Here is a 25,663-nt window from a genome sequence, read left to right on the forward strand (position 1 = left end):
TCACTCCAACCTTAACCAGAAGGGAAACTGGTGAGAGTCTGCAGCTGGCTGCCTGTGTGGTTGGTGATTTCTGCAACCAGTCTCAGACTCAGCCAAAGAAATGATGTGGAATTTCAGGTGGAGCAGGCTAACCAGCCCCCACAGCAAAGACAGGGACCCTCCAAAAGAGCTGAACTGAGAGATCAGCAGAGAGGGAGCACTGAGCAAATAATGAACGCTTAAGTTTAGATTACATTTGGATTAAGTTATGTTTTTCCTAAGAGAAGGGATGAAGAGCTATGAAGAAAAAAACTGCCATGGATGGGCAAGGATTTCCAACAAGTTGGGTTGCACAAATAATTATGCATCTATAACAGAAAGTATCATCATTTGCTTGGTCAACAGCTGCCAGTTCTAAACCATTACCTTGTCTTATGGAAGAAGAAAGTAAAGAGAAATATCCTAAATTCATGTCCCTAAGTTCATGACTGATCAACATCTAAACAGTCTTAGACAAGTATTATGATTCACAGAGCAGAGGCAGGTTCCAAAATGCCTATTTAAAAATAGTGATGACAGCTGGAAAAGATGATCATATGGTCAACAATGAGATAAAAAACACAGGATAGCTGGGCAAGTCCCCAATTCTTCATGTGACCTCAGAAAAATTATAGCACTACCCCATGCCTTAAAATAGTTCCATGTAAGTTCTGTCTGTGCAAAGGTGCAGGAGATACCACACTTTAACATAAAAATAAAATAAACGTGTTGGTTAACACTAAAACACTTAATGAAGGTCCCTAAGTATCACATTTGGTTTCTCACCTGCTGCACATTCATTTAGTCCTTCTCTCGTTGTAGAACCACCAGTTGCTGCTGGAAGAAGGCAAAAATAGTTCTGTTTCATAATTTTATTTCCTGTTATAAAGGGAAAGAAAGTATTATAGAAATTGAAAACAAGTTACACATTTTTCAGAAAGGACTGATACAAACACTCCACTGTGACAGCTCTACTGCTACCATGCCTACATTTAAAAAAAAATAATTCTTAAAAAAAAAATAAAATAACCTAATCTTTCCAAGTCCTTTTAAAGTGAGTAGTTGGTTCACAAAAGTCCAATAAGCCATTTCTGCAGTTCTAGATTTAAAGTCCCAGGACTGAATCCTCTCCTGCCATAAATCAGCACAACAGTACATCCACTGATTGATTCCCTTCAATATTTGCACTTAGACAATTACCCCCATTCTGGAACATCAAAAATTATGTCAAATAATTCTCAAAATACATTACTGAAGATGCTGTTTTATAGTGTTACTTGCATCAAGTATTGACTTATTCTTAGCAGCTAATTGTCAAGAATATTTACACAGGTCAGTAAATCCCACTTTAACCTTGGTTTTCACATCTTTCTTCCTCTCAGTAGTCGCTGGTCTAACTATTATAGTTTGATTTAATATATCTACTGATTACATTGCTTATCAATCAATCAATCAATCAATCATCTTTGGTTTTATCAGTTTTTAAATGGGAAATTTTATTTTGCATTTACTTATTCTTTCTTTCAAGCTACATCCAAACAGCAATTGGAAAGCAGCAGAAATGCACTAAACTAGCAACTTACCCAAAATGCTCATTAAGTAAAACTGATTGTTTTAAGAAGATGAAAAAGACAAGCAAATCAAACCTTCCTACTTGCAGTCAGCTTCAATGTCTAAAAGGCAGAAATAGGTATTTAGTTGAGCTTTTCTGTCAGGGGAATTCACTCTAGCAGGATTTTTGTTTTCTTCGTAAACTAAATTAGCATTTTGAAAAAAGCATACCAGGGCAGGGATTGGTAGCTGCAAGCAGCCATGCAACCATCCACTAGGAAGCTGTTGCTTCTGTTCTTGATTTCATTTTTTTTTTGAAGATAATTTGAATTTGAAGTGCCTTTGTTTCCTTTGGAAACAGGAAGTCAAGAGTGTGAATGGCGCAAGGTGCGGGTTTCAAAGAACCCCAGGGTAGTGTCCAAGGTACTTGGGTTCACCTGTGGAAGGAGGGGATGTCCTACTCACCAGAGCAGTCCAGAACAGGGTGTCTTTGCAGGCCTGCTCACAGAGAAGGTGATGATGTCCTTTTCCACAGAAGAGCTGCAGCACTCCACAGGCAGAACACCACGCTGCAGCAGCTGCTGCTTGCCAAGGAGGATTAGATGCAACTCAGGACAGCACACACAGGTACAGCTGTGCTTCCAGTTTGGGAAAGCACCTCCTGATTCAATAGAGGCCATTCTAAAACAAACAACCTACCAAATCAACTCCCCATTAAATATTTTGCCACCACGATCAGGAGCTATTATTTCTATCAATAATGAAGTGTTTCCTCATAAAGAGAAGACTTTCAGGTTTTCCATTTGGTAAAATACTCCTTTTTCTCATTTGTTTTCCCTCCACCCAGTCTACAAAACCCACCTCTGGCTTGAGACAAACACAAATTTAAATTCAAGACCATTCCAATTTCCCCTCAAACTTTGCTGATACAAGGCTGTGAATGTTGTTGAACTTCAGGGATGTGAAGTACAAGCTTTACATAACAAATGTTGAATACACAGAGCTCAGCACACCAGGCACTTCCCACAGACACAACCCACTACAGCCTTTACTTAATCCCATCATCCCTGTGCTACACAAAACATGAAAATGTAACTACTGATCCATCACAACAGCCTTAGTATGAAAATACAGAAAGCACAGAAAACACCATTTCATACACACCAAAAATACACGAAATGTATCAGCCATGGCACCCCCTTCCTCTGTTGGGAATATACCCTGAGTCACAAGAAGCCAGTACTCCACTGAAGGTCTCAATTACAAATGTAATTTTATTTAATTTATTCACTCAAACTGAATTTTCTCATTCCAAATCTTTACTGAAAGAGAGAGTAGTTAAATGCTTAGAAAAACCAGGAACTGCTCTAGTAGGCAGCTAGAGAAATGTATGTATCGATACAGATATGGAATGTAAATTTCAACTCAGAGATCACAACATACAAATAAAATTTTTATGCAATACAGACTTACAAAACAATAACAGTTCTTTTCACAAATATTTTCACAGAGGTCCACACAGCAATCTTGTAGAAAATTAGATTTGTGCAACACCAAAATAACTTATTGTTCCTTAGTATAAATTATTTTTCATTTCCTAAAAGAAAGAGGTAATTTAATATAACTGGGCAGGATCCGACTGGATTTGGTGGTAGCAAAATACGAAAGACATTGTTGCTATAGGCAGTAAAGGAACATGGCATGTGCTACAGTATTGCAGGGGCATATTCTGATGAAAAACAGAGAAAAGGTGGCCTGCAAATCTTGTGCTTCTGCTGCTGAATAGGGGCTGTGAACCAGCAAGTACTTGCTGCCTCCCTGCTTTCACAGTCAACCAGCAGAAAAGTGCTTTGGAACTTGCCCCTGCTAAAAAACACCTGCCTCTGTGGACTTCTGGTTTGAAGCCTTCAAAATGAGCCTTTCTGATTTGGAGGAACAATCCACATTTTGGTGTGCTTTGAAGGAGATGCCAGGTAGAAACTAAAAAGGATTCACACTTGATGTAACACAAACTTCGTTCCCAATTTCTCTCGTAACTGCACTAAACATAAAACTAAAAAAGAACTAATTGTCTAGGCCTAGAAACATGCTTGAAGAGTAACATTGATGGAAATGATTTGTAAAGTTTAAAATTACATTACCATAATTTAAATATTACCCCTTGATTTCCAGAAACTTCAGTGCTGATGTAGTACAATCATTTGGAAAAGTACAAGACAAAGTGTGGTACAGATAGCACAGATTAAAATTCCCCCAATACCATAATTAATTTCCGCTATTTTAAAATCATATATTCCTCAAAGTTATAGATAAAGCTTCAGATGGAACACCTGTTTCTTCATATTATAGCTAGAATGTGAGTTTTAACCATCTTTACTTTAGGTTTTGTTTACATACAGGGATCAAAATAGACTTCTCATTGTGACTAAAAATATAGATTTTTTTTTTTAACTACAGAACCCAGCAGCTGTTTTTCTGCTTCTTCACCCTTCCCCCAAAAAAGTCAAGCGAGGTCTACAAAAATAGCAATTAACTTTAAAAAATAGGTTGCTTCTTCCAGCAAATTTAAGTTACATTCAGATGTAATAGAAGTATTTCTAAGGAGCTGTGTGGCGACTCGACCCCGAGGGAGGCAGAGCTGTGTGCAGCTCCCTCCTGGCCACAGCTGCTCCTGTCAGTGCTTGTCCCAGCCTCTGGGAAGGTCAGTACCTGGTCTGGTACTCGTGGTGCCAGCGATTGAAATCATTGTAAAAAACCACGATGCTCCCGGATGCCATTCCAGTCATTATACACCTGAGGGAAGCAGATTTACCCATCAGAAAACACCCAAAGCACTCTCCAACAGTTTTGTGTGGTCAGCCTGAAGCTACACCTGAGAGCTGCACAACAGAACTGCTCACCAGCATCCCTGTCCTGCTAGGCCACTTGGGATTCCCCAGGATTATTTCCTGGCTGGGTTTTGGAGGGTATTGGACCGGGTATGAAGTCCTGGTGTAGCAGCAAAGGGAAGGAAGGTGAGAAGTGTTCATTTCAGTTTCAACTCCCCCAGTTCAGCACATCTACATGAAGGAACTGGGTGTGGGCACAAGCCTTCACTTGGAAATTCTAAAACTGAAAGCTTTGATTGTCTTGGAAGCTCCTGAGAGCAATCTCTGGGCTTTGCCACTGAGAGACTTTCTGAATTCCTTACCCTTGGCCTGCTACTGGAGATAATTTAGATGTGTTTGAAAAGCCATGACCCTGACACAGTACACAATCACAAGAGTTTCTGGATCATCTTCTCTACGGTCTCATTAAAGCATTACAAAAACCAGAATTATAAGCATGTATAAATCCTGACATTTTTGGGGAAAAAAAAAAGACTTAGAATTAAAAAATTCAGAGAAAAAGGCTACAAATCTTTTCTTCAAAACAAAGATTATGTATGAGACCATCACACTGCATTTTGATTTGATCGCCAGTTTCAAGTCAACAGTACCATTTTGATTGTTTTTCTATGACTTTAAAATGTCTTTTTACACACTCTCAAACACTTTACATTCATGCATAACAAATAAATAACTCTGAGTAACTACCTGGAATTAATCAGTAATTACTCAGTAAAATAGTCTGATTAAATTTCTTCCAACCCAAAGTGAATAGGTTCTTAATTTGAGGCCATGGATAAATTTCTCTATGTCCATATTAAATTTCAGTTCATTAACATATCATTAATTGCAGTTTAAAGATTCTCTAAATGCAAAATTTCCAAGGTCTAATATTCAACAGCTGTAACTACAGTTTTTGAAATGTAATTTAACAGCAAGGACTTTTTTTAATAGAAAACCGCTGCATCCAAGATGCAAATATTTTCTAATTATGCTTAGCAAGAAGCTGTTCAGTGTTTCATTGAAGTCCACAGGTTTTACAGGTTTGGATTTTTTAAAGTTCATTTTATCTGAGTTTTAGAAACATAGATAAAAATTTTAAAAATATTCAGTATGGACTTCAGTAAGTGGATAGCTAAGAGCCTCAGCAACACATTTTACTGCATAATGTAGACATCTCCTAAGGGATTTAGGAGACAAATCTGCTTGAAAAGTACACAGAAATGCCATTTAGTAAATACACCACAGCAAATAAAATCCTAGCCTGAAAGCTAAAGGTGTACAGATAAAATGGGAATCATCCATCTTGTAAACAAACAATATTTTTGTGATAAAAGCACTGAAGCATTTTCAAGTACAGTTGCATTGGAAAGTGTGATGTGAAACTGCAGTAAAAATTTTAACTGGTCACCTTCAGCAGGAGGACCATTTAAAAAGGGTCATGCTGCACGTGGATAAAATAACTTCTCTAGAATTCTGAGAATGACTCTTTGCTTTAGCACATACATGGATGTATGGAGGGAATCTTCTTGTGCAACCATTCCAGCTATTCTATTTTTAACACAAAAGTCTGGAATTAGGAATATGATTCATCTTGTAAGTGAAAGAAGAGAGATGAAAGCACACATGTAACCTTCCACCTCCATGTGACCCACACTGTACACTGGTGCAGACCAATAACTCAGCCTATCTTGAAAGTCTGCCAAAGTAAGATTTCTTGGATCTCTCATCATTCCCCAAAAAGCTGAAATCCTGAAAGAGATTATCTGCCCTAAATGTAACATGTTAAAAAAAACCCTTTTGCCCGCACAGAATTCTCAAGATAATCACCAGATTCTGTGACCTGCAGAAAATCACAATCAGAACAAAAAAATTGCAAAAATGCAATTTAACTGTGAATATATTTGCCCAACACTCTCATCCAGAACAGACTTTGTTCTCACCTTTGGTCATAGGACAGGGCCATGGATCGGATTCCAGCATCGCACCCTGGGTAAGCAAAGAGCCGTTTGAGGTCCCACACCTGCCACACCATGACGACCCCATTGTCTCCACCTGTGAGCAGATACTGTCCATCCCGACTCAGCTGAATGGCCTGGGGACAGAGCACAGGGAGATCTGTCACATGAATGTGGGTGTTGCTCTCACTTCGCCACTCTTCCTTTCATTAAAGGTTTTGTATTGATAGCTGAATGTCCAGGGAGACTTTGATATCAACACAAGCGTGGGGAAGTGACATTATTGTTATGTTATTTTACCCAGCAAGGGAATTAATGCTGTTATGCACAAGTCTCTAATACATTAGATGTCACTAGTTAAGTCTCACCTGACCTGTGATTTATTCCATGTTCCAAAGATCCAATATGAGGTCAGCTAAAGAAATGTACTCTTCTAATTAGCTAGATTTACAAGATGCAGCAGCACTGGCATTAAAATATAGCACCTGACATTCCCCCAAGGGTCTTTAATACCAGCCTAGCAGAAGCTAAATGTTGACAGGAACTGAACTGTTATATGAATCACTAAAATTAATTCAAACCAGCACTTTTTGATTCCTGCACTGGATTAATAAAATAATGATCCACCTCTCTTAATAGAGACTGTGTTTCCTTTCATCATCCATCCTGAAACTGCCTGTGAAAAATTCAATGGCATATACCCTGTTCTGTATGCATCACGGGGACTGATGGCAAATCTGTATTTGAAATCTTTATTTGGGAACCAGATCATGAAGAAAGATGGGATTTCATTGGTTTTCAGAGTCTAGACTTCATCAAACAGGAAGATTCAATCTATTTTAGTATTTCTTGTGTGCTACTGGAAAAACATTAAGATATATACTGAATATTCAGAAGAATAATTTTCCTTCTTTACCTGATGACTATATCAGATTGAACTATCAGATATTAAATGGACAGGATTCAGGAGAAATCTTTCTTAAAAGAGGGATTTTCCCAGTGCAAATAAGACAAAATGGATCTTAAGAGAACTGAACTTGAATATTTATTACAGCAAGTGCCAGTTTATGGGATGAGAGAGACTATGACCCATCTAGGTCTATCCCCAACAAAGGCAGCAGGAGATGCTGCCAGCCTGATCAGCACACAGCCCTCTCTCTTCCTTTGTTCACCACAGCATTCAAAACCACTGGATTAGGAAGATCAGAAAGTTCCTGTTCCCTTTAGTATCTATTTATGGAAATGATGCCCATGAATTTTCTTAATCTTTTTTTGAGCCACCTGATGCCTTGTGAGAAGGGCAAGAAATTGGCAGAGGTTTACCACATGTTTATTCCCTGTTTTGAGGGGATCCTACCAGTTTCAGTGAGTACCCCATAGGCCTCATACTGTGGAATTTCCTGAATGAGAATTCTCCATTCAACTCAGGCATTACCTTCATCACTCTATAAACTTTCAGCATTCCCCATGTCAGAAAGTATTGCATGAAGCTGGTTCACTACACCAACCCTTGGAAGACTACATGACTGACTTCTCACAGCATGTGAGCATTTTTTCCATGTGGGTCATAAAAACTTCATCTGAAAGGAGGCTTCTGCCCTGCTGCTGTGCAGAAAAGAAATGTAAGCAGAATAGGACACCAGGCCCTGATTTTATAGCCTCATCCTCCAATATCCAGGAAAACTGAAAGGTCTGCAGCATTTTCCAAAGTAGCAAAACCAAAAAGTTGAATGGATTCTATCATGTGGAATGACATCAGCATGAGCCAGCAGCAAGATCAAGACCCTTGAAACTACATTTTGGAGCATGAGTAACAACTCAGTGAGCCCAAACATTTTCCTACGCTCTCTTTCTGTTTGCAGGTGCCTTTACTCTGACTTCTGCTCCCCAGTTTGACTTCTGTTTTTCCTTCTTCGCTCTCTGCTTTTAGATTTGTCAATAATACTCAGCGCAGAAGCAGCCTGTCCTTGTTCTGTTCTTTCTCCTCTGCTTCCTTACCATTCTTCCCTTTCCTTGTACAGGGTCACAACCATCCCATTTCTTGCCATGGATCTTTTGTGCACCTCTTTGTGAGGGATGATTGGTTGCAGGCAAAAACTTCATCCATGGCCTACAGATGTTCAGTCCAGAGTATGGGTACTAAGCATTATCTACAAATGTATTTAGCCTAAGGTTTGTGAATCAGCTAAATTTGGGCAGCAAATTTCAATGCAATATACAACCTTCACATCAGGATTAATTTGTGATAAATTTCAGTTGGCCCAGCTTCTCAGCAGAATAAGAATGGAGGGTGTTCAAAGCAGTGGCTTTTATATTCCATAAACACACTCTCTGCAAACAAACTGATTCTTTTTGACTAAAACATTGTCACTGGAAGACCTCAAGATGATAGTCTACAAGCAAAATTCCAGCTCAGAGATTTAAAATTAGGCAACAGTAGAAAGGACTGAAGATGGGATTTTGCAAACCTCTCTGCTGAAGTCTGTAATTACTTCGGCAATTGCAATCTCTGCTCGTACAGGTTTGCAAATATCCCAAAAATTTACATACCTCAGGAAGAAGAAGTTTGGGGCTTTTCTTAACACAGAGAATTTATAGCACGTGCACCACAAAAAAATTAGAGAAACTAAAACACAAAGACATTACGTTCATACAACACTGAATAAACAGACTGCTGACAAGCCTAGAAACCAAAATATACAGTGTGTGTAAGATGCTGCTTTGTGAGCAGCAAAAGTCAGACATATTGCACATCTGTATTTTTTGTATTGCCACACTCTATTACTGTGATGCCAAATATTTCCTGTAAGAATTATATGATGTGCGACACATGGATTAAGATAGAGCTTCTATATTATGTTAGAAATTTTGAGTGTTTACTGCAACAACTCCCAAGGGGTCAGAATGGATCACATTGTTGTAATTTTATTTCATACAATAACTTTAAAAAAAGAGTGTAATTGAAACACAAACATATACTGTTAACAAAGTGTAGCACTAAGCAAAAACAAAAACAAAAAAAAAACCTATTCCAGCCATTTTGAACTAACATGACAAGACATACATGTAAATTTAGACATAACAAAAAAGAACTTACAGAGTTTTTCCAAGCACATCTAAGTATAGAAAATTGAACACTAACAAAAATTAGAATTGAGTATTCTGAGTTGAACCTTCTCTTTCTCCCCTCAGAAAATAAATGTTCCAACCATTAATTGCTTCTGTGACGGTTGCTATCAGAAATGTGCTAAGCATCTCAAAAGTACAGACACAAGGAGCCTGAAAACTAATTTAGAGGCTGTCTTAGAAGAGTAGAGCAAGAAAGGGGCAGAAAACAAACTGATAAGACTGAAAATTATCTAGAACTAGCATGCACTGAATGCAGGCTCACAACATCTAACTAACCACAAACATATTAAAGAGATTATTTGTTAGAAGCAAAAATCAATATGGGGTAGTTTTCTTCTCTATAGCAATGGCAGCCTCCTAAGGGTATTGCCAAATTGCAATGAAGACCATGACAAATAATTATTTGCTACACTTATAAAATTCAGCTGATGAAAACCCATTAACCTTATGGTCATGGTTCACTTGAATTTTATACTTGAGGCTTTTACTGAAGAAATGCTATATTAAAAGGCAAATTAAAGTCATTAATCTTTAACTCTTCCACTACCTACAATATGCAGTACTTTTTGGGATCTTTTGATTAAACAAAGTACAGGCTTTGAACCCTTACTAATACCTATGCGATTTTACTAAGTCATTGGGTTGTCATGAAGACAAGATGTTGATTTATTTAGTTTTTATTGTTTATAAATAAATTTCTCAGCCACTTGCCTATATATATATATGAAGGGATGAAGGAATGAATGAGGGATGAAGGAATGAATGGAAGAAAAAAGGTGACCCTGTCAACGTTTGAGTTTCATGATATGCCCTTCAAGATTTAACAAACAAAAGGATGCTTTTACTCCCAAGTACTCCAGCTGGTATAGAGGATGATATGAATCAATTTTACTGTTCCCAGCATAGTTTATCTGCAATTCTGCTAGGTATGAAACTGAAACAACCCAGCAACTAATCTTTCTCACAACATGAGCTTCAGACTCTCAAATAATCCCCAAAGCGCACCATTTCAGCAGTGTTCTAAAAGCTGCATTTCTGACTTGTATTTCCTTGGAAAGTCTCAAAACTTTGCACAAATCCCTTTTAACATTTCAGGTTTTTGAAAGGCAGTGCTTTGTAAAAAGGCAGAGCTGACACTGTGACAGCCCTGGCTTACAGCAGCAGGAGTCTTGCGGGTACTTCCACATTTCAAAACAGACTCAGGAAAGGAAAATAAATTGGTTCCTCTGGGTGAAACAGCATACAGTCTTTGTTTAGTGTAAAATAACTTTACCTCTCAGAACAAGCAGACTATTTAGATTTAAAGGTATTCATTAAGATATCTAAACACGACATGGTAGATGTACTGCGATATGCCTAAGCTCCACTGAGCAGTACAGTATTTAAAACAAAAACAGGTGGAAGGCATTGATTAGACCCTGAATTTCCCCAGAGGGTCTGATTTTTTTTCTGGCAGCCTTCTAGCACAAGAATACAAGAAAGAAAAAAAAAATCAGAATGTTGATTCCCAATATCACGATTGAAAACTGCTAGTTTTGCCAATAACGTCCTGAAATACCGGCCCATAATGACAGGAAAACTGAAGTTGTTGCATTATAAATTCCACACTTATGACCTTTTTCCTTCCCTTTTCTGTTCTCCCCAAGCAAAAGCCAATGAGGAGAGTTTGTCAGCACAGCCCATGGGTAGGTGCTATTCATTTTAAATGCCCTGCTTTAATCATGCAGTTGCCACTCTCCCTCAGCGATGATGTAGTGCTGAAGCACTGGCAGAGACGCTGTAGGTTGTTTAAGAGTAAAGCTCAGCTGGGACCACTGGGAGAGAAAGAAAACAAAACAAAACAAAATAAACCCCAAACCCCTCTACAAACATAATTCTGACCCACAGAGAGCAGAACTTCCATTGCCTCCAGCAACATTCCTAAAGCTGTGGGTACTGACTGAAACACTACAGAAATTGTTTTAGCCGGCAAGGGATTTCTAGATATTTTACAGATTTGTTGGCCTAGCTGACAACATAATCACAACTGAAAGTGACAGATTATCAACATTATTAATGTAAAAAGAGAAAATACTGCAATATGGTCTTGCTTTACGGAAAGAACTCTGGGATGAAGGGTAGGCTGACAATCCCAGAAGTATTTGTACAAGGACAGCCAAAGGTAAGATTTCAGGGAACTGATGGAAAAATCTACATTAATTTGGAAAATGTCTGGAGACTGAAATACACACATTCCTACTTCACTTCCTCAGCCTCAAAACTGCACTTGTGGCTGCCACAGAACACAGAAGTCTAATGCCCCCTAACCCTTGCAGACTGCACTCTCACTATGGAAAAGGGACCTACAGAGAGTTATTTCTGCATATTCCACCCCCAGCATAACTGACATTTTGCATGGATGACATAGGGATATCGGATTAGCAGAGCATTGTGCATGATAGGAGTTTAAGAAGGTTTTAAGTAGAATATACTGAGCTGTACCGGAAACTTCAGTGCTAATGAAGCAGTTCCATACAAATTATAAAGTGCAAATAATGAAGATCAAAATTCTTTAAAATACATTGACACATTCTTCCATCTTTAGTATGGAAAGAAGTGCTCACAACTCTGCATAAGAGCTGAAAGAATGACAGTAATTCTGTAAAACAAACATGATGGCAGAGAGGGATTTTCTTCCTGACACGTGCAATCCAAATAAAGGGAAAACTTCTGAGAGTTTTCAACTCAAGACAACATTGCAAATCCCAGTGGCTGAGTTCCTGGGATCTTCCACCAGATTACAAAAAATCAGTTTGAAGGTGTGGTACTGCAGTACAGCTGGCAGCTTCTGTTCTGTTTCATTGAACTATTACACAGGAACTGTCAAGAGACCTTCATTTTCTATCATAAAATAATCTTCATAAATCCACAAGTTAAAATGCCTCCTGCATAGTTTTGAACTTGCTCCATGTCTCTTGCAGCTAAAGATGTGGAACTCTGCTGCCTGTTTAGCAGATGCCAAAGGGCTAAAGGATTTGAAGTACAGAGATATCCCTATAAACTTCCTGGAGATCAGCACAACACATTCTAGCTGAACCAGGATGCAGGAATGCAGTCAGAGATGCCAAAAGAAAGGGAAAAACTAACATCCAAAATAGCACCTCCACTGACCTCCTGCCCTCAGACTCAAAAGTAAAGATGCAGCACAGCCACTCCCAGACAGCAATTAAGTAATACTTGTATCCTCCAGCTCAAGGAAATGCCTACACAGTATTCCTTACTTTATGAACAGAATTATTTTACAGTTAAAACTGTAAAAAAATCCTCCTAATGTTATTAAGAGTACATGGTCCCCTTCAATTTTTTTCAGAATGCTACTCTGCTACGGTCTGGTACCACATATTTATGGTCTGGCTACGGAAAAAGTCTCCACACAACTCCAACATTGACAGCTTTTCCCCATGGAGTGGACAGCACACATTTGAGGACACTCACCCTTATCTTATCATCTGTTTCCATAGTGGCCTGCAGTCTTCCATTCACACTGAACACACAGAAGAGGCCATTTTCATAATATATGACACAGTGGCCTTCTCTGGAAGCTTGAATAAGTTTTGGTCTCAGGCAGCTTTCAGGACCTTGTAATCTTTCAGGACCTTCCAACGTCCTCAGTAGATCTCCATTCATAGAATGTATGAGACATGGTCCTTCTAGTGAGACAGAATAGGATCTCAGGTTAGTGATTTATACACTCAAATACATCATTTTTTTCAAATAATAAGTCATGACTTCTACTTAAATAATCACTACTATACTACTTTGCAATGGTTGTTACCATGTTTAGGTGAATTGCCTATGACTTCAAGGTGCCAGACACTAAAATAAACAGCTTATCCCTTAAAAGCTTTGGATTAAAGTATTTTAGAGCACCTAGATTGCCTTCTGTGGACTTTCTTTTAAAGGAGGTAGTAGTTAATGTTGAGATTATTTAATTCTAGGTAATTAAATGCACTGAACCTCCAAAGGAAATTTTCAAAACACAAAGACACACAGAGCAAAGAGTAATAATTTACATATCTAGGTATTCTACACGTCTATGTTCTCATTTTAAATTTTAAGCCATACACAACCCACAAAATATTTGCTTTTAATATATTTTGACAAATACCTGCTTTGCACATAAGCCACACGAGTTCACATGCACAGAAATGCACACAGGTAGAGACCATGAGTACACCCAACTCTGCAGAAGTGTCTCTGAGTAGCTACTTTAGAAACACTAAAGTAGAAAAATACTAATTCCAAGAAACTTATACTTCAAAAATAATTTTGGACAATAAAACAAATAAGAAAATTAGAAAAAATATCCACAGAATCAACATAATTCTTAATAATTTGCTTGCTAAAAGCAGGTCTTTGAGAACACAAATTGAGCGTATTAGATGCTTTGCAGCCAAGCTGAAAGAGCCAGAACAGAATTACCAGTAGTTCATACACACCCTTCATCAAACAGTCCAGCACATTCTCTTTCTCTCAAAACTAATTTTTGCTTCCCTATTTTGAGAAGTTATCCATAACAGCCATTCTTCACCATCCTGGCCATCAAAGGCTGTACCCAACTATGCTATATACAATTACATACTGCATAAACAAACAGAAATAGAAATCAGGAGGGAAACTGATGTGGTTGCCTCTTATAAATGTCTGAACAATCCTCTGTTTTAATGTGCTTAATAAGAGGTTTCAAATGCCATAGCAACTAAAAAAAAAGGTTAGAAATACAACCACCATAAAGTTTATAAATTCTGCCACTTGAGACTATATTCCTCTTGGCATTAGGATTATAGCTTCACAAACAGGAAGAAATGACAAGAACTACCTTACCTTTTGAACCACTTATTACCAGGCCAAGCTCAGCACAAATGGCAGCACAGGTGATCTCATAGTCATGTCCTGTCAGAACAGCTCGAGGAGTTGCAAAATCACCTTCAGTGAAAAAAACAGTAAAAGCCATCCTTGGTAAAAATCTATTCCCAAAATCACTGCTTTCCATCACTAAAGCACCTTCTGTTTCCTCCTCTTTGAGTTCATGTTGCTTACAAATCACTTCAATGCTCCTGTTTGCATACAGGAGTGTTGTACTCCTACCTGTGTAGCACAGCAGCAGCACTCTGCCTGCATATTTACTAACATGCAGTAATACGAAAGTCAGGTGTGCAGTAAAACCATCCAAAGTTGGCTTCCCCTCCGTCTCCCCCTCTCATTTATATTTTGTGGAGGGAGAGATTTAAGGCAATTACTACCCTTTCTTACAACAGGCATTAGTAAATGCAAGTATCACCACAGTAGCTATCAAGAGAAGACACCTAAAGTGCCTAAAGACGAAGGAAAACTTCCAGTGACTGATTTTATTTTAATCTAATAACAGTGCTGGAACCTCAGCCTGAAGTCGAATTCTTTGCAAGATGTGGAGCTTGACTACAGTCAGTATGAATTTCTGATGAATTTGCAACAAAGTCCCATTCAAACTCAACATTAATGCAACCAGTAGACATTTCCCTGCTACAGGAACTGCATTTTTAAAAAATTATCTTTATAATCAAACATATATGGATATAATAAAAAAAGAATTTTACAACTGAAACATTTAAAGGAAAAACATTATTCTCCAGGTCAAGGCAGGGAAATGGTAAACAAATGCTATAAAGCTCTTTAAATAGTTTTATAATTTTGCTCACAGATTATTCACTGCCCTCTCTAAGAGTGCTGGCATTTCACAAAAATGACAGAGTTATTTTTGTATTACCATACAATTAGCACACTTATGGAATTCTACAAAGCATTTAAACTCAAAAGGATGTTTCTTGGGCAATGCCATAATGTTGTTTTCTAAAGGTTTAGATGAATTTTTAAGCAGCAGGGAATAATTTCACTTCATAATGAATGATGATATGTGAGACACCAACAAGTCAGTAAAGCAGTTGTAAAATCAACCTTTTTTTTTCACTTGAGAAAAAGGAGATGATTTTACAAAGACACAGTATAATAGTGGAACCAATTCACTCCATTAGTTACTAAGTTAATATCAACCAAATTACATTTGGGGTTGTAACTTTTTAAAATATAATCCCAACATAATGTCATTACTCTGTCCTCGTAGCGCAGCATCAGCAATACTGGTACTGAGTGTCATTAGAAATCATGAGCTATGTTTAGGGATAGTTTCTCAGACCATGCATGTGTACAATGAGAGAGATCTCTGCAAAAGAGGTGTAAGATCTGGGCTTGCATAAATATTTTTACTCAGACCATTTATACCACCTTCCAAACATCTGTGCAGCTGCCACATTCCAATGGCTTTTAAGTAAGGATCATATTCTCTGACAAAGTCTCAAACCAAGAATTTTGACCTTTCAAAATTTGATTTATTCTGCAGTTACTATTACAGTTTGCATCAACAATACAAAATCTGGAAAAGTAAATAAATCTATTTCTTCTTAGGTATAGCCACAGACATTATATATGTGTGCACATACATGTACACACCCAGGGTATGTTGCCAGCATTTTAAATGTGAACTTCTTTGGAGCAACTTGCTGAATTGTCCTAAACACTTAAGAAACAGTCATTAGAAGCTGTCGCTTTTGTTTCATATAATGTTTGTAACAACAGACTCAAACCCAGGAAGCATGGCAGACAGTTCAGGAGCAAAGTGGAAAAAAAAACTCCCAACAAATTAGAAGCATAAGGGTGGATTTAATGACCTCTAGGTAGTTCTCAGGTGGCTGATCCTGTGAATTTTGCTCACAAACCTTTCAGAGCAAAGTTGCTCTATTGTACTTTGCTCCCCTTAACATGGGCTGGGCACCTCAGAAGATTCATAAATTAACTCTGTGTAGCCAAGTCACAAACCTGCAGTTGTAGGGGAAAATGTAACAGCAACCATACCAGTCATACTATCCAGTAACAATTTAATATTGCCAACCCAGTTCTTTCTCCCAAGCCCTAAAATTCAGCAGCTTTGTGCATTTAAAGGTCTTGTTAGATTGTTTTCTTTGAAATGAGTTGCCTATATTAGCAACATTTTAGAATTCTGGTATTATTGCTTTCTTCTGCTTTCAGAAATTGAATTAACACATACTCGCATAGATCAGCAAGGAATTGATCTAATTATGCACTTCACATTAATGAGACTTTTGAAATCAGAGAAGTTTTAAATACACAACATTGCAGAAGGTAATGAATGTAAGATGTTGGAGTTGGAAGCAGTTATGAGAAGCAATGGCTGAATGAATTATTAGGACTTGCAGATGAACAAAATCGTGAGAATAAACTTACTGCTTACAGCAACTACATTATTATGGGCTTTATCTGCATAAGGCTGTCAGCAACAACATCCATTAAATGTAGGATATAAGACTCTTAAGTCAAGAAGTAGAAACTGAGCATATATATTCATCACAGTTCACAGAAAGTAAAATTGCCTAAGTAACACTCAGTCTTTTCAGACTTGGGACTTGACTTCAAACATAACAGAGTATAAATCTACAGGTGAAAGGATCAGTGTTTCAAAGATTCTATCAACTGTTTCCTAAATTATATTTGAAATAAAGGAACACTAAAACAAGAAAAAAAAAAAACAAGCAAAAAACCTAACTCAAAAAAAAAAAAAGAAAACTAAGTAGTATCTTTAAAGAACTTAGGATTTGAATAGATACTGTAAAAGAAGAGTCCTGTGAAAAGTCAGGCTGACTCCTTTGATAAGAATGTCAAGTATTTAGGGGTTTCCAAGCCTCTGATTCCCCAAATAATAGGGTCAACTTAAAAGCTGGTCATAGAGCAGAACAGATTTCTTTAAAAGCTTTTAAACTGTTATTGCTTCAAAAGATTGTCATGGTTTTCAATAATGCAAAGAGAAAATTTTATTTTGTTGCTGGTTTAAGGGGCACCGCTTCAAACTTTTCTAAATTGTTTTAGGAGAACAGACTCGCAGACCCTTTTGAAAAGCTAGGGAAGTGACTTCAAAGGGAAGAGAGTCTTTGTCCGCTAAGCAGGTTTACGACCACTGATGCAAACCCTAAGTAAGGGCTGAAAAGAATACTCAGAGAATCTTTATGGAGATCCTTAAGGAAGATGAACAGGTCAAATGAAATTAAAGATAGTTCAAATCCTAGCACTAATAACCAGGACACAATAGTTTTACAGATGTGCTTTTCTCAGTGTAGGATATAGTGATATCCTCAGACTATCCCGTCACTGGATTGCTGCTTGGAGCTGAAAGCTGTAACATTCCTAATACCACATTCACATTGCTACAAATGCCATCAATGATTTATTTAAGTCACAGGGGGTACACATAAAGTTACTTTCCAGTAATGGACAGAATACTTTACTTTTGCAGCAACCATTCAAATTATTTCAAAAGAACTCACCTACATTCCAATAAATAATTTCTGCAAAGCTATTTTCCCATAGAAAATAACATAAAATATCACTCTTACTTAAGTGACTAAAGTACACTTTAAATCATAAAACTCAAGCTTCAGAAGATAAAAGAAGAGCACATGATATCATGTCAGCCTGTGGTGATATATCAGTGAAAAAATGTTAGGCTTTTGGAGACTATGTTTAAAAAGGAACAGTGGGATTACAGCAAAGTCAAAACTTTCTTCCAGTTTAATGACATCCAGAAGAAGAAAAGTCTTACTGGAGAGAACAAGAAATTGGTTTGTATTACTGGGTCTCTCTCTGCTATTTTTTTTCAGCCTTGGTGATGTTACAATACAAAGCAGGATCATGACATTTTAAATCCATCGGCAAATTCCTGAAATGGCCTCTTTCTTTATTTTCAGCACTAAGCTGTAAAAGCTGAGCCAAACACAAAAACTCATTTGAAGAAAAATACCTTCCTAAAAAGAAACCAAAGGAAAAATTAGCTAGAAAACTTACCTCACAATTAAACACAACATGCTCTTCCTACTATTTATGGGTAAGTTAATATTATGCAACACATTAAAATATAAAATATTTGACTGTGCTCCTTTTTATGTTTTATACTGAGAAGACAGTTAATTATTATAAATCACAGAGACCTAAACACCATTTCTAAATTATTCTCTGATTGCAGAGACTGTGAGGCACTTTTAAATGGAAAATTAATTACGCGATTTTATGTCAATATAAAATCCAAATTAAATGAAGTATCACTTAATCTTTTTTACCTATTTCTTGCAAAAGTGATTGAGTGCTTTCTCAGAATGATACATCAACCAAACCAAACTATACATGTAAGAAAGGCCTTCTAAAATTCATCTTTAAAAGTTCCCAATCTGGAAGTTGCTTTTTAAGTTTAAAAAAATTAGGAAAACAACAAAAGGATTGAAATAAACATGGGAAGTACAGATGTACGTACAGAATATAGGACATCTGGACAAAAATGCTCTAATCAAAATGTAGGTAAATCAAGAAAACTGATTTGCTGCTAAGGTCCTATGTTGATTATATAGCAGGTTTCAAACTTTAATTGCATCAAAATGATAAATGTCAAATATTATATAAAGTCTCTACAATAACATCATATAATCAGCCAAATGATTAGAATCCCATTTCACTGGCACAGAAAGTTACCTGGTGGATGAGAGATCTTACCCAAGTGATACTACACAAGATCATTGAAGTATTCCTAAAGCTTCAGTATAAATAATCTTTTCTGTGTAAATAAGAGTTTTTATTTAACAATATAATATTTTCATATTATATAGGAACTTCATTGTTGTCTGGTTCTTCATGTGACACTCCATCAGCATTTCCTCTTAATTCCGTCAAACTATTTCCCATCTGTTCAGACTTATTTTACCACAAAAAAGTACAACCTTATGCCAAGATGCAAGTTTTGGTTTTGTGAAAGAACAATTCAATCCTGTATTTTCTGAAACAGGAACAATATCTATAAACAATTTTATCATTCTATCCTGAAGCAAGGTCTAAACATGCAAAGCACACGAGATGCTTCAGTTTGTTTAGTAAGGAAAAAATACATTAGATTTATCTCGTAGGATTAATTCCAGTAAATATAACTCAGGAGGACTTACTGTACTTCCCTCAGTGTCACTCTGTGCAACAAATGACCAATGTTTTTCAGTATTCATGAGAGATTTTTCATATATTCTGTGTCACAAAAACTATGTTTCCAAAACAAACAGAATAAAGAAGATCTAACAGGCCTTCATAAACTCGGCATTACAATTCAGACTTCAAAAGTCAATAATCCCCAGTCTCTTAATTCCTACACCATGTGCAACACAAAACTTTCTGGAACAGGTTCTCCCTTAGTGAGGATTCATCTGCTGCAAGTCCTGGAAGTCATTCAGCAGGACTCCTCCCACTGAACCCAGGCCTTTTTGAAGCCCCTGGAAAGTATCTGCAAGTGAATATTCAGGGTCAGAGTACACTAATATTTTAATATTTGCACCATCTCGACTTCATAAACTGTTACTTATATGGCAGCTTTGAAGTTTTAGAACACGGTCATGGTTTATGAAGGGGTGTTTTTGTGTTTCTACTAAAAAAATAATCTATTTTCTACATATTTCTCTCTTTTGGTTTATGGTACCATTACCTACTGAGTTACAGAAAAAAGGATGACAAACCTAAGCGGAAAGGGGAAAAAAAATTTCAGTCAGAAAATATCAAGAAATTACTTCAGTCAGAACTAGCAGCAACTGAGGAATTGTTGTAAGATAAACTAAGATAACTACATCTAGTTAAAACCCATACAGTATTTCATAACTTGGGCAAAATATAATCTGAAATGAGAGGTTTCCTATGATAACTCCACTCAGTTTGGCACATTTTTATATTTTTACTTCCCCCTCTTAAAATATATCAAAATAACTTATTTTAAAGTCTGTGCTTGAGCTATTTGACTACTTCTATAAAGGTAATTTCAAACCAATACTACCACCACTAGTATCTTGTACTAGAGATGCCTACCACCTTCCCTTACCAATGTAACTGGGAGTGCTGATAGCACAGACTAAAGTCAGAGGATACATAAATTAGCTGTCTTTTTACATGTAACTCTTTAAACCAGATACTTGATGAGTACAACGAGGCATGCCATAACTCCAACATCTCCATGGTGCTAGTTCTACTACTAGAATTTCGTTCCAGAAACACTTAAAAATAATTTCTCACCCAAGTCAGAATTATTGTATTGATCAAATAATTTTTATAACAGTAATGCTGTGATCTTATTCTAGACTATGAATTACTATATCTTCTGCACTACTCTTATTCTTCTGTCTTACATCGCATAGACTTAAAACTGAATGGTGATTTTTCTCAGCAATCAACCAAGGAAAATAAATGTGTGTGCATTAGTACATCATCCCACAACTCTGTATATGGTGCACATTAAGGTTGTATTCATCTACCATCTGAAAGTAATTTCTTTTACCACATCAACTATTAGTTATAAGTCATAAATACAGCATTGTTTTTCCTGGAACTCAAAGGTCTGTGTTGCATCATGTATCTAAGTATCTTTATCCTATTGGAAATTTCATGCATCCCTTTTTAGTAACACCTGAAACTGGATACTGCCAAAAAAGCAGCATCCAAACTCCTTCTGTGTTTCCAGCCTCAAAATATATATATCCTTGATTGCCTCAAAACTTGCTCTACAATGCTTCTTAGGATTACTGATTGACAAGTCCTGAAACACAATTTTTTAGCCAGCTGAAAACAAGGATGATAGAGATGCTACACTTAATACTGTAGGACATACTTTTAGCCAAACGAACATTTATGGCACACAAATTTACATGCTCATCACTACCAAGCCACTATGGTTATTTAACTGCTTTCCAAACTATCTGTGAATGTTATTTCAAGTTCTTTTCAAAGAAAGAACGAACTTGTCCCCATAGGTATCTATGACACGACTTTTGGCATTATATAAATGCAAAATTATCTGGCTTGTGCACTATCGTTGCAGATTTCCAGATACACCAGAATTCATCCACCTGTTACTCCTCATCTTTTTTCTAGCTTAAATATGTGGAAGGTAGAACCATCACTTCCATGTGATTTACAGAGTACTTGGAGGCATCCATACAATGAGGTTCAATGAGGCCTCAAACTCTTTGAGGTATCAATGTGTTACAGCTGAAAGAAGAAAGGACAGTGACCTTCTGCGCCTGCAGAATTTAAGGCTCTGTTCCAGATTCACACAGATTGCCCCAGTCTTGTTACCTGTGAAGCTACAGGGAACTGTGGGACCAGTTACAGGATCGGGGGCTCTGCCCCCTAAGCCTCCATGAGGCGTTCAAGGCTAACATTGAATAATGCAGTAAATGTTAGGTACAAGATTATTCAGTGGTTGCTATGCCTTTCAAAAATATGTTACGGATACTTTTTCCAAGCTTTGTGGATCTTCTCTATGATATACTTTGTACTGAATTGGACTTGCAACACAGATAGAAAAATGTAACATTGTGCTTTCTAAAGCCCTTTAAAGTACAAAGAAAAAAGTACTCAATTTCTTTTTACAGTCCCACTTAACAAAATTCTCCTGACCTATTTCCGTTTTGGTTCGTATGTGGGACTTAAATGAACGTTGTATTTTCTCATTATAATTTCAACAAAAAAGGATAAAGATTATACTACAAATGTATTTTTTTTCCCCTCCAAAATGTGAATAGGTTTTTTTACTTGATAGGGCTTAGGATCCAGTCCCGAGATCAGCTTCAACTGGATGCCAGCAGATGGTGCTGAAAGACTCTGGCTTTACATACAACACTGCGCTGTCCTGCCATTTTTGAGAAACAAAGAATATTTGTTACATCTGCAGTAAAACAATGCTACAATAAAACCGAATTATTTACTGGCTATTTTTTTTAAAGAAGGGCTCACACAATAATGTATAAAATGCATGCAGGGGTAAAAAAAAGTAAGAGTGCCACTGAGCACCCAAAGGAGCATGTGCAGACTGTCCTAAAACTCAGTGCTGGAGCAACACTCATCTCCTACCAAGCTGACTACAGTGGACTATTGCCTTTATAGATGCAGCAATTTCAATAATATTTTAGTATTTTTAGGCTCTGCCAAATTTTAGCTACTCTGGTAGACAGAAAGTAACAGTAATAGGAGAATTTGCATTACTAACTAGCCTGATTAGTGATTTATGGACATTTTGATACTCCTGCTACCTAGCACAATAAATGAAAAAGGGAACACTAACAGGTAAGCTTTTCACAACTGCTTCCCAATTATTTTTTAAGAGAAGCTGCTGGTAAGGAAATGACTTTCAATGCTTTAAAAATAATAATTAGAATTCAAATTAAATATTTATGCTATAAACACTCTTCGGAAATGTGAACCCTCATCTTCTTTACTACCATTGGTTTTAAAACTAATTTTGAAAATAGAAGTCCAGATCATGCACACCTGGTAACCAAGATGTAGGTTAATTCAAGACGAGGATGAGGGAAGAAGGCAGAGGGGTTTTTTGGCTACTGAGTTAACAGCAGACACATGACCTGCCTGAAATCAGTGTGACTGTTCTCTGTGTGCAGAGAGAAGCATCTGTGCAAATCCTCACAGAATTCAACTTTACAGGATTAGTGTGTCTGAGTACAAAGAAATTATAACCCACGACATTCTTCTTCAATCAACCAACACAAAGATGCTCCTCAGGTATAGTTTCAAAGTTTAAATTGCTTGCATTGTTCATTTTAATAATTAATTATGAAGCATTCACAAAAAGTTTAAATTTTCCAACTGAAAAATGTCTGCAGCAGTTGAAATACAGATGTTTTGTCTTTTACTGTGATTATCAACACAATTAAAACTAATGATTTCTCTAGTCTCAAGACCATAGCTTTAAGGTTAATAATTTATATTTTATAATAAATATGCTATACATACTATATATATATTTAACAATAATAATGTTAATTGGTAAAAGTCTTGCAGGTATTCAAATATTTATTTAGGAATTCTAGGTAAATAAAAATCAAACAAAAATGCAGTTTCTTTTACAAGCAGCTTGGATATAAACAAGACTCTACTTCAGCAAGACAAGAAATGTGATTAAATATTGAATCCTTTGGGAGATTTGGTATTTTATAAATTGAAAAGATTATGCATGTTAAAAATTTGCATCTGAGGGAGTTATTCTACACATTTTCAACAGCAAAACTGTTAAGTGAATCTTCACAATTAAATCTTAGTCAAACACAGTAATTGTATTTTTAAAGTATGAAATCAAGCGCTTAGATTCACACGAGTCCTGCTACACAGCTTCACCACTAAACCCATTTATTTCCCACAATTCAGAATACCTGAATATAGTACCCTCTAAAAATATAAACCTATGCAATGAAAGCACCCCCATAGTCCTCGTGATGCAAATGTGATACATACAGAGAGTAACATTTTCTAGTTTTATGGGCTAACATAAAAGAGGTAATATAATTTGCTTTATTCACATATGTGTGGAAGATCAATGCAATAACTCAGAAGAGAGCCCATTAGTATTAGCAGTAGTGATACACTTACACACAGACTGTACATTTCATAGCACTGAAGATTTTAATCAGTCAAGTCTTAATTTCCTTAGCAAATCAAACTTCTAATTAAAAATATTTTGATTTTTTTCAAAATATGAAATCTAAAACCTAATTGTGGATACATTTGTAGATACTTGAAAGCAATGGAAACATATCTTCATATTCCATGAACAAAGAGCAAGAAAGAGCAGAGAAACACTTTATCTTCCACTGGACTATAGAAATGCCTATCATTTTTTAAGCACAAACCATTTTAGAAGGATAAACAATATTAAGACAAATTCACCATCATAAACCTCCCCTTCAAGAAACAGCTACAGTGAAAAATCCCAAACCTTGAAGACAGATTTACATTCACTAACATTCATAACTGGCCTCTACCTGGTCCATGTGGGTGAGGGATTATTAAAGAAAACAGGAGAAAATAAGATATTCCAACTACAAAATCATGTGTTGGTAAAGGAATGCCACAAGTAGGTGTGTAGAAAGAGATTTGGTGACAATTTCTAATATATAACAGGTAGAGATGACCTTCTAGATATGATTATAACTAATACAGCAAAACAAATAAACACCTTGCTGAAAAGAATTTACATGGAAGTGGCAAAGATATGAGAATGTTCAATACACTTTATAAGCGAGAGATCAAGGACAAGATAATTCCTGAAATATTTTGGGAAAACAGGTTTCAATAGATACAGAATATCCTGTAAGATCTCATGGGCAGTCAATGCCTACAGAAAACAAAGGGAAAGGTAAATGCAGCACAGGGATAAAACAGACAAGATCCCAGCTGGCACAACTCGGAGTTCTCCAGTGACTTTGACACAGCAAAGTCAGGCAGAAAGATCAAAATAAATGAGATATCTCTGGAGCAGTGTAAACAACAAGGTATGAGTAAAGAGACAAACCCCAGAGAGCCACACACAGATGAGATGTAACTAACAAGGACAGCAGGAATAACATTTGAAAAACACAAAAATATGCCACGTTTTCTCAAGAACAGGTAAAACCAGCAGTGAAAACTGTTCTCTTTACTAGAGAACACCTGAATGAGGTACATGTTTGGCACTCAGTTGGCCCGATTATAGTGAGCTGAGGACATAGTGACAATGATGTTACATAATCCCAGAGTTGCAACAATTGTTTCATGGATATTGGGAGGGGTTCTGTAAAACCAAAAAAAGTCTTGTGCTGTTTAAGAAGCGGGAGAAAAAAAATTAGAGAGTAGTTGGCTTAATCCCAACAAACAGAAAAAAATACTGGCAGAAAACTAACATTTTTATATATACACACACAATTTCCTACAAGAAAACAAGAAGATGAGTAACAGCTGATTTGGATTTGTTCTGAACAAATCATGTCAAAGCTATTTTTTCTTGCAATGGCAGAATAACAGGAGATGTTCAGGAGACATCGCATATTTTTACTTTTGTAAAAACTCCAGCGCTGTACCACGTGAGCAATTTCTTAAGGAAAACAGGGAAGCACACATTCAGAAGATACTATTATACATTGGAAAGCTATATTCAGACACCTATTAATTGTCAAAATGATAAATGTATTGATGGGCATTCCTGAACTGTGT

The 25,663-nt window shown here is 36.7% G+C and overlaps 1 protein-coding gene across 1 annotated transcript in view; it reads right to left on the bottom strand.

Moving 5' to 3' along the window:
• Positions 1 to 4,271: 4,271 nt before the first annotated feature.
• The window catches only part of LRBA (LPS responsive beige-like anchor protein), a 364,271-nt gene continuing 342,879 nt past the window's right edge, over positions 4,272 to 25,663 (bottom strand). The window contains exons 53-57 of the mRNA XM_062493665.1: positions 22,390 to 22,392; positions 14,387 to 14,488; positions 12,998 to 13,212; positions 6,380 to 6,531; positions 4,272 to 4,362 (exon numbers count right to left, since the gene is read on the bottom strand). Of these exons, the coding sequence (XP_062349649.1) occupies positions 4,272 to 4,362; positions 6,380 to 6,531; positions 12,998 to 13,212; positions 14,387 to 14,488; positions 22,390 to 22,392 (563 nt within the window). The remainder of the gene's footprint in view (positions 4,363 to 6,379; positions 6,532 to 12,997; positions 13,213 to 14,386; positions 14,489 to 22,389; positions 22,393 to 25,663) is intronic.

Source organism: Cinclus cinclus, chromosome 5, assembly GCF_963662255.1.
Source record: "Cinclus cinclus chromosome 5, bCinCin1.1, whole genome shotgun sequence".
NCBI classification, from domain to species: domain Eukaryota; kingdom Metazoa; phylum Chordata; class Aves; order Passeriformes; family Cinclidae; genus Cinclus; species Cinclus cinclus.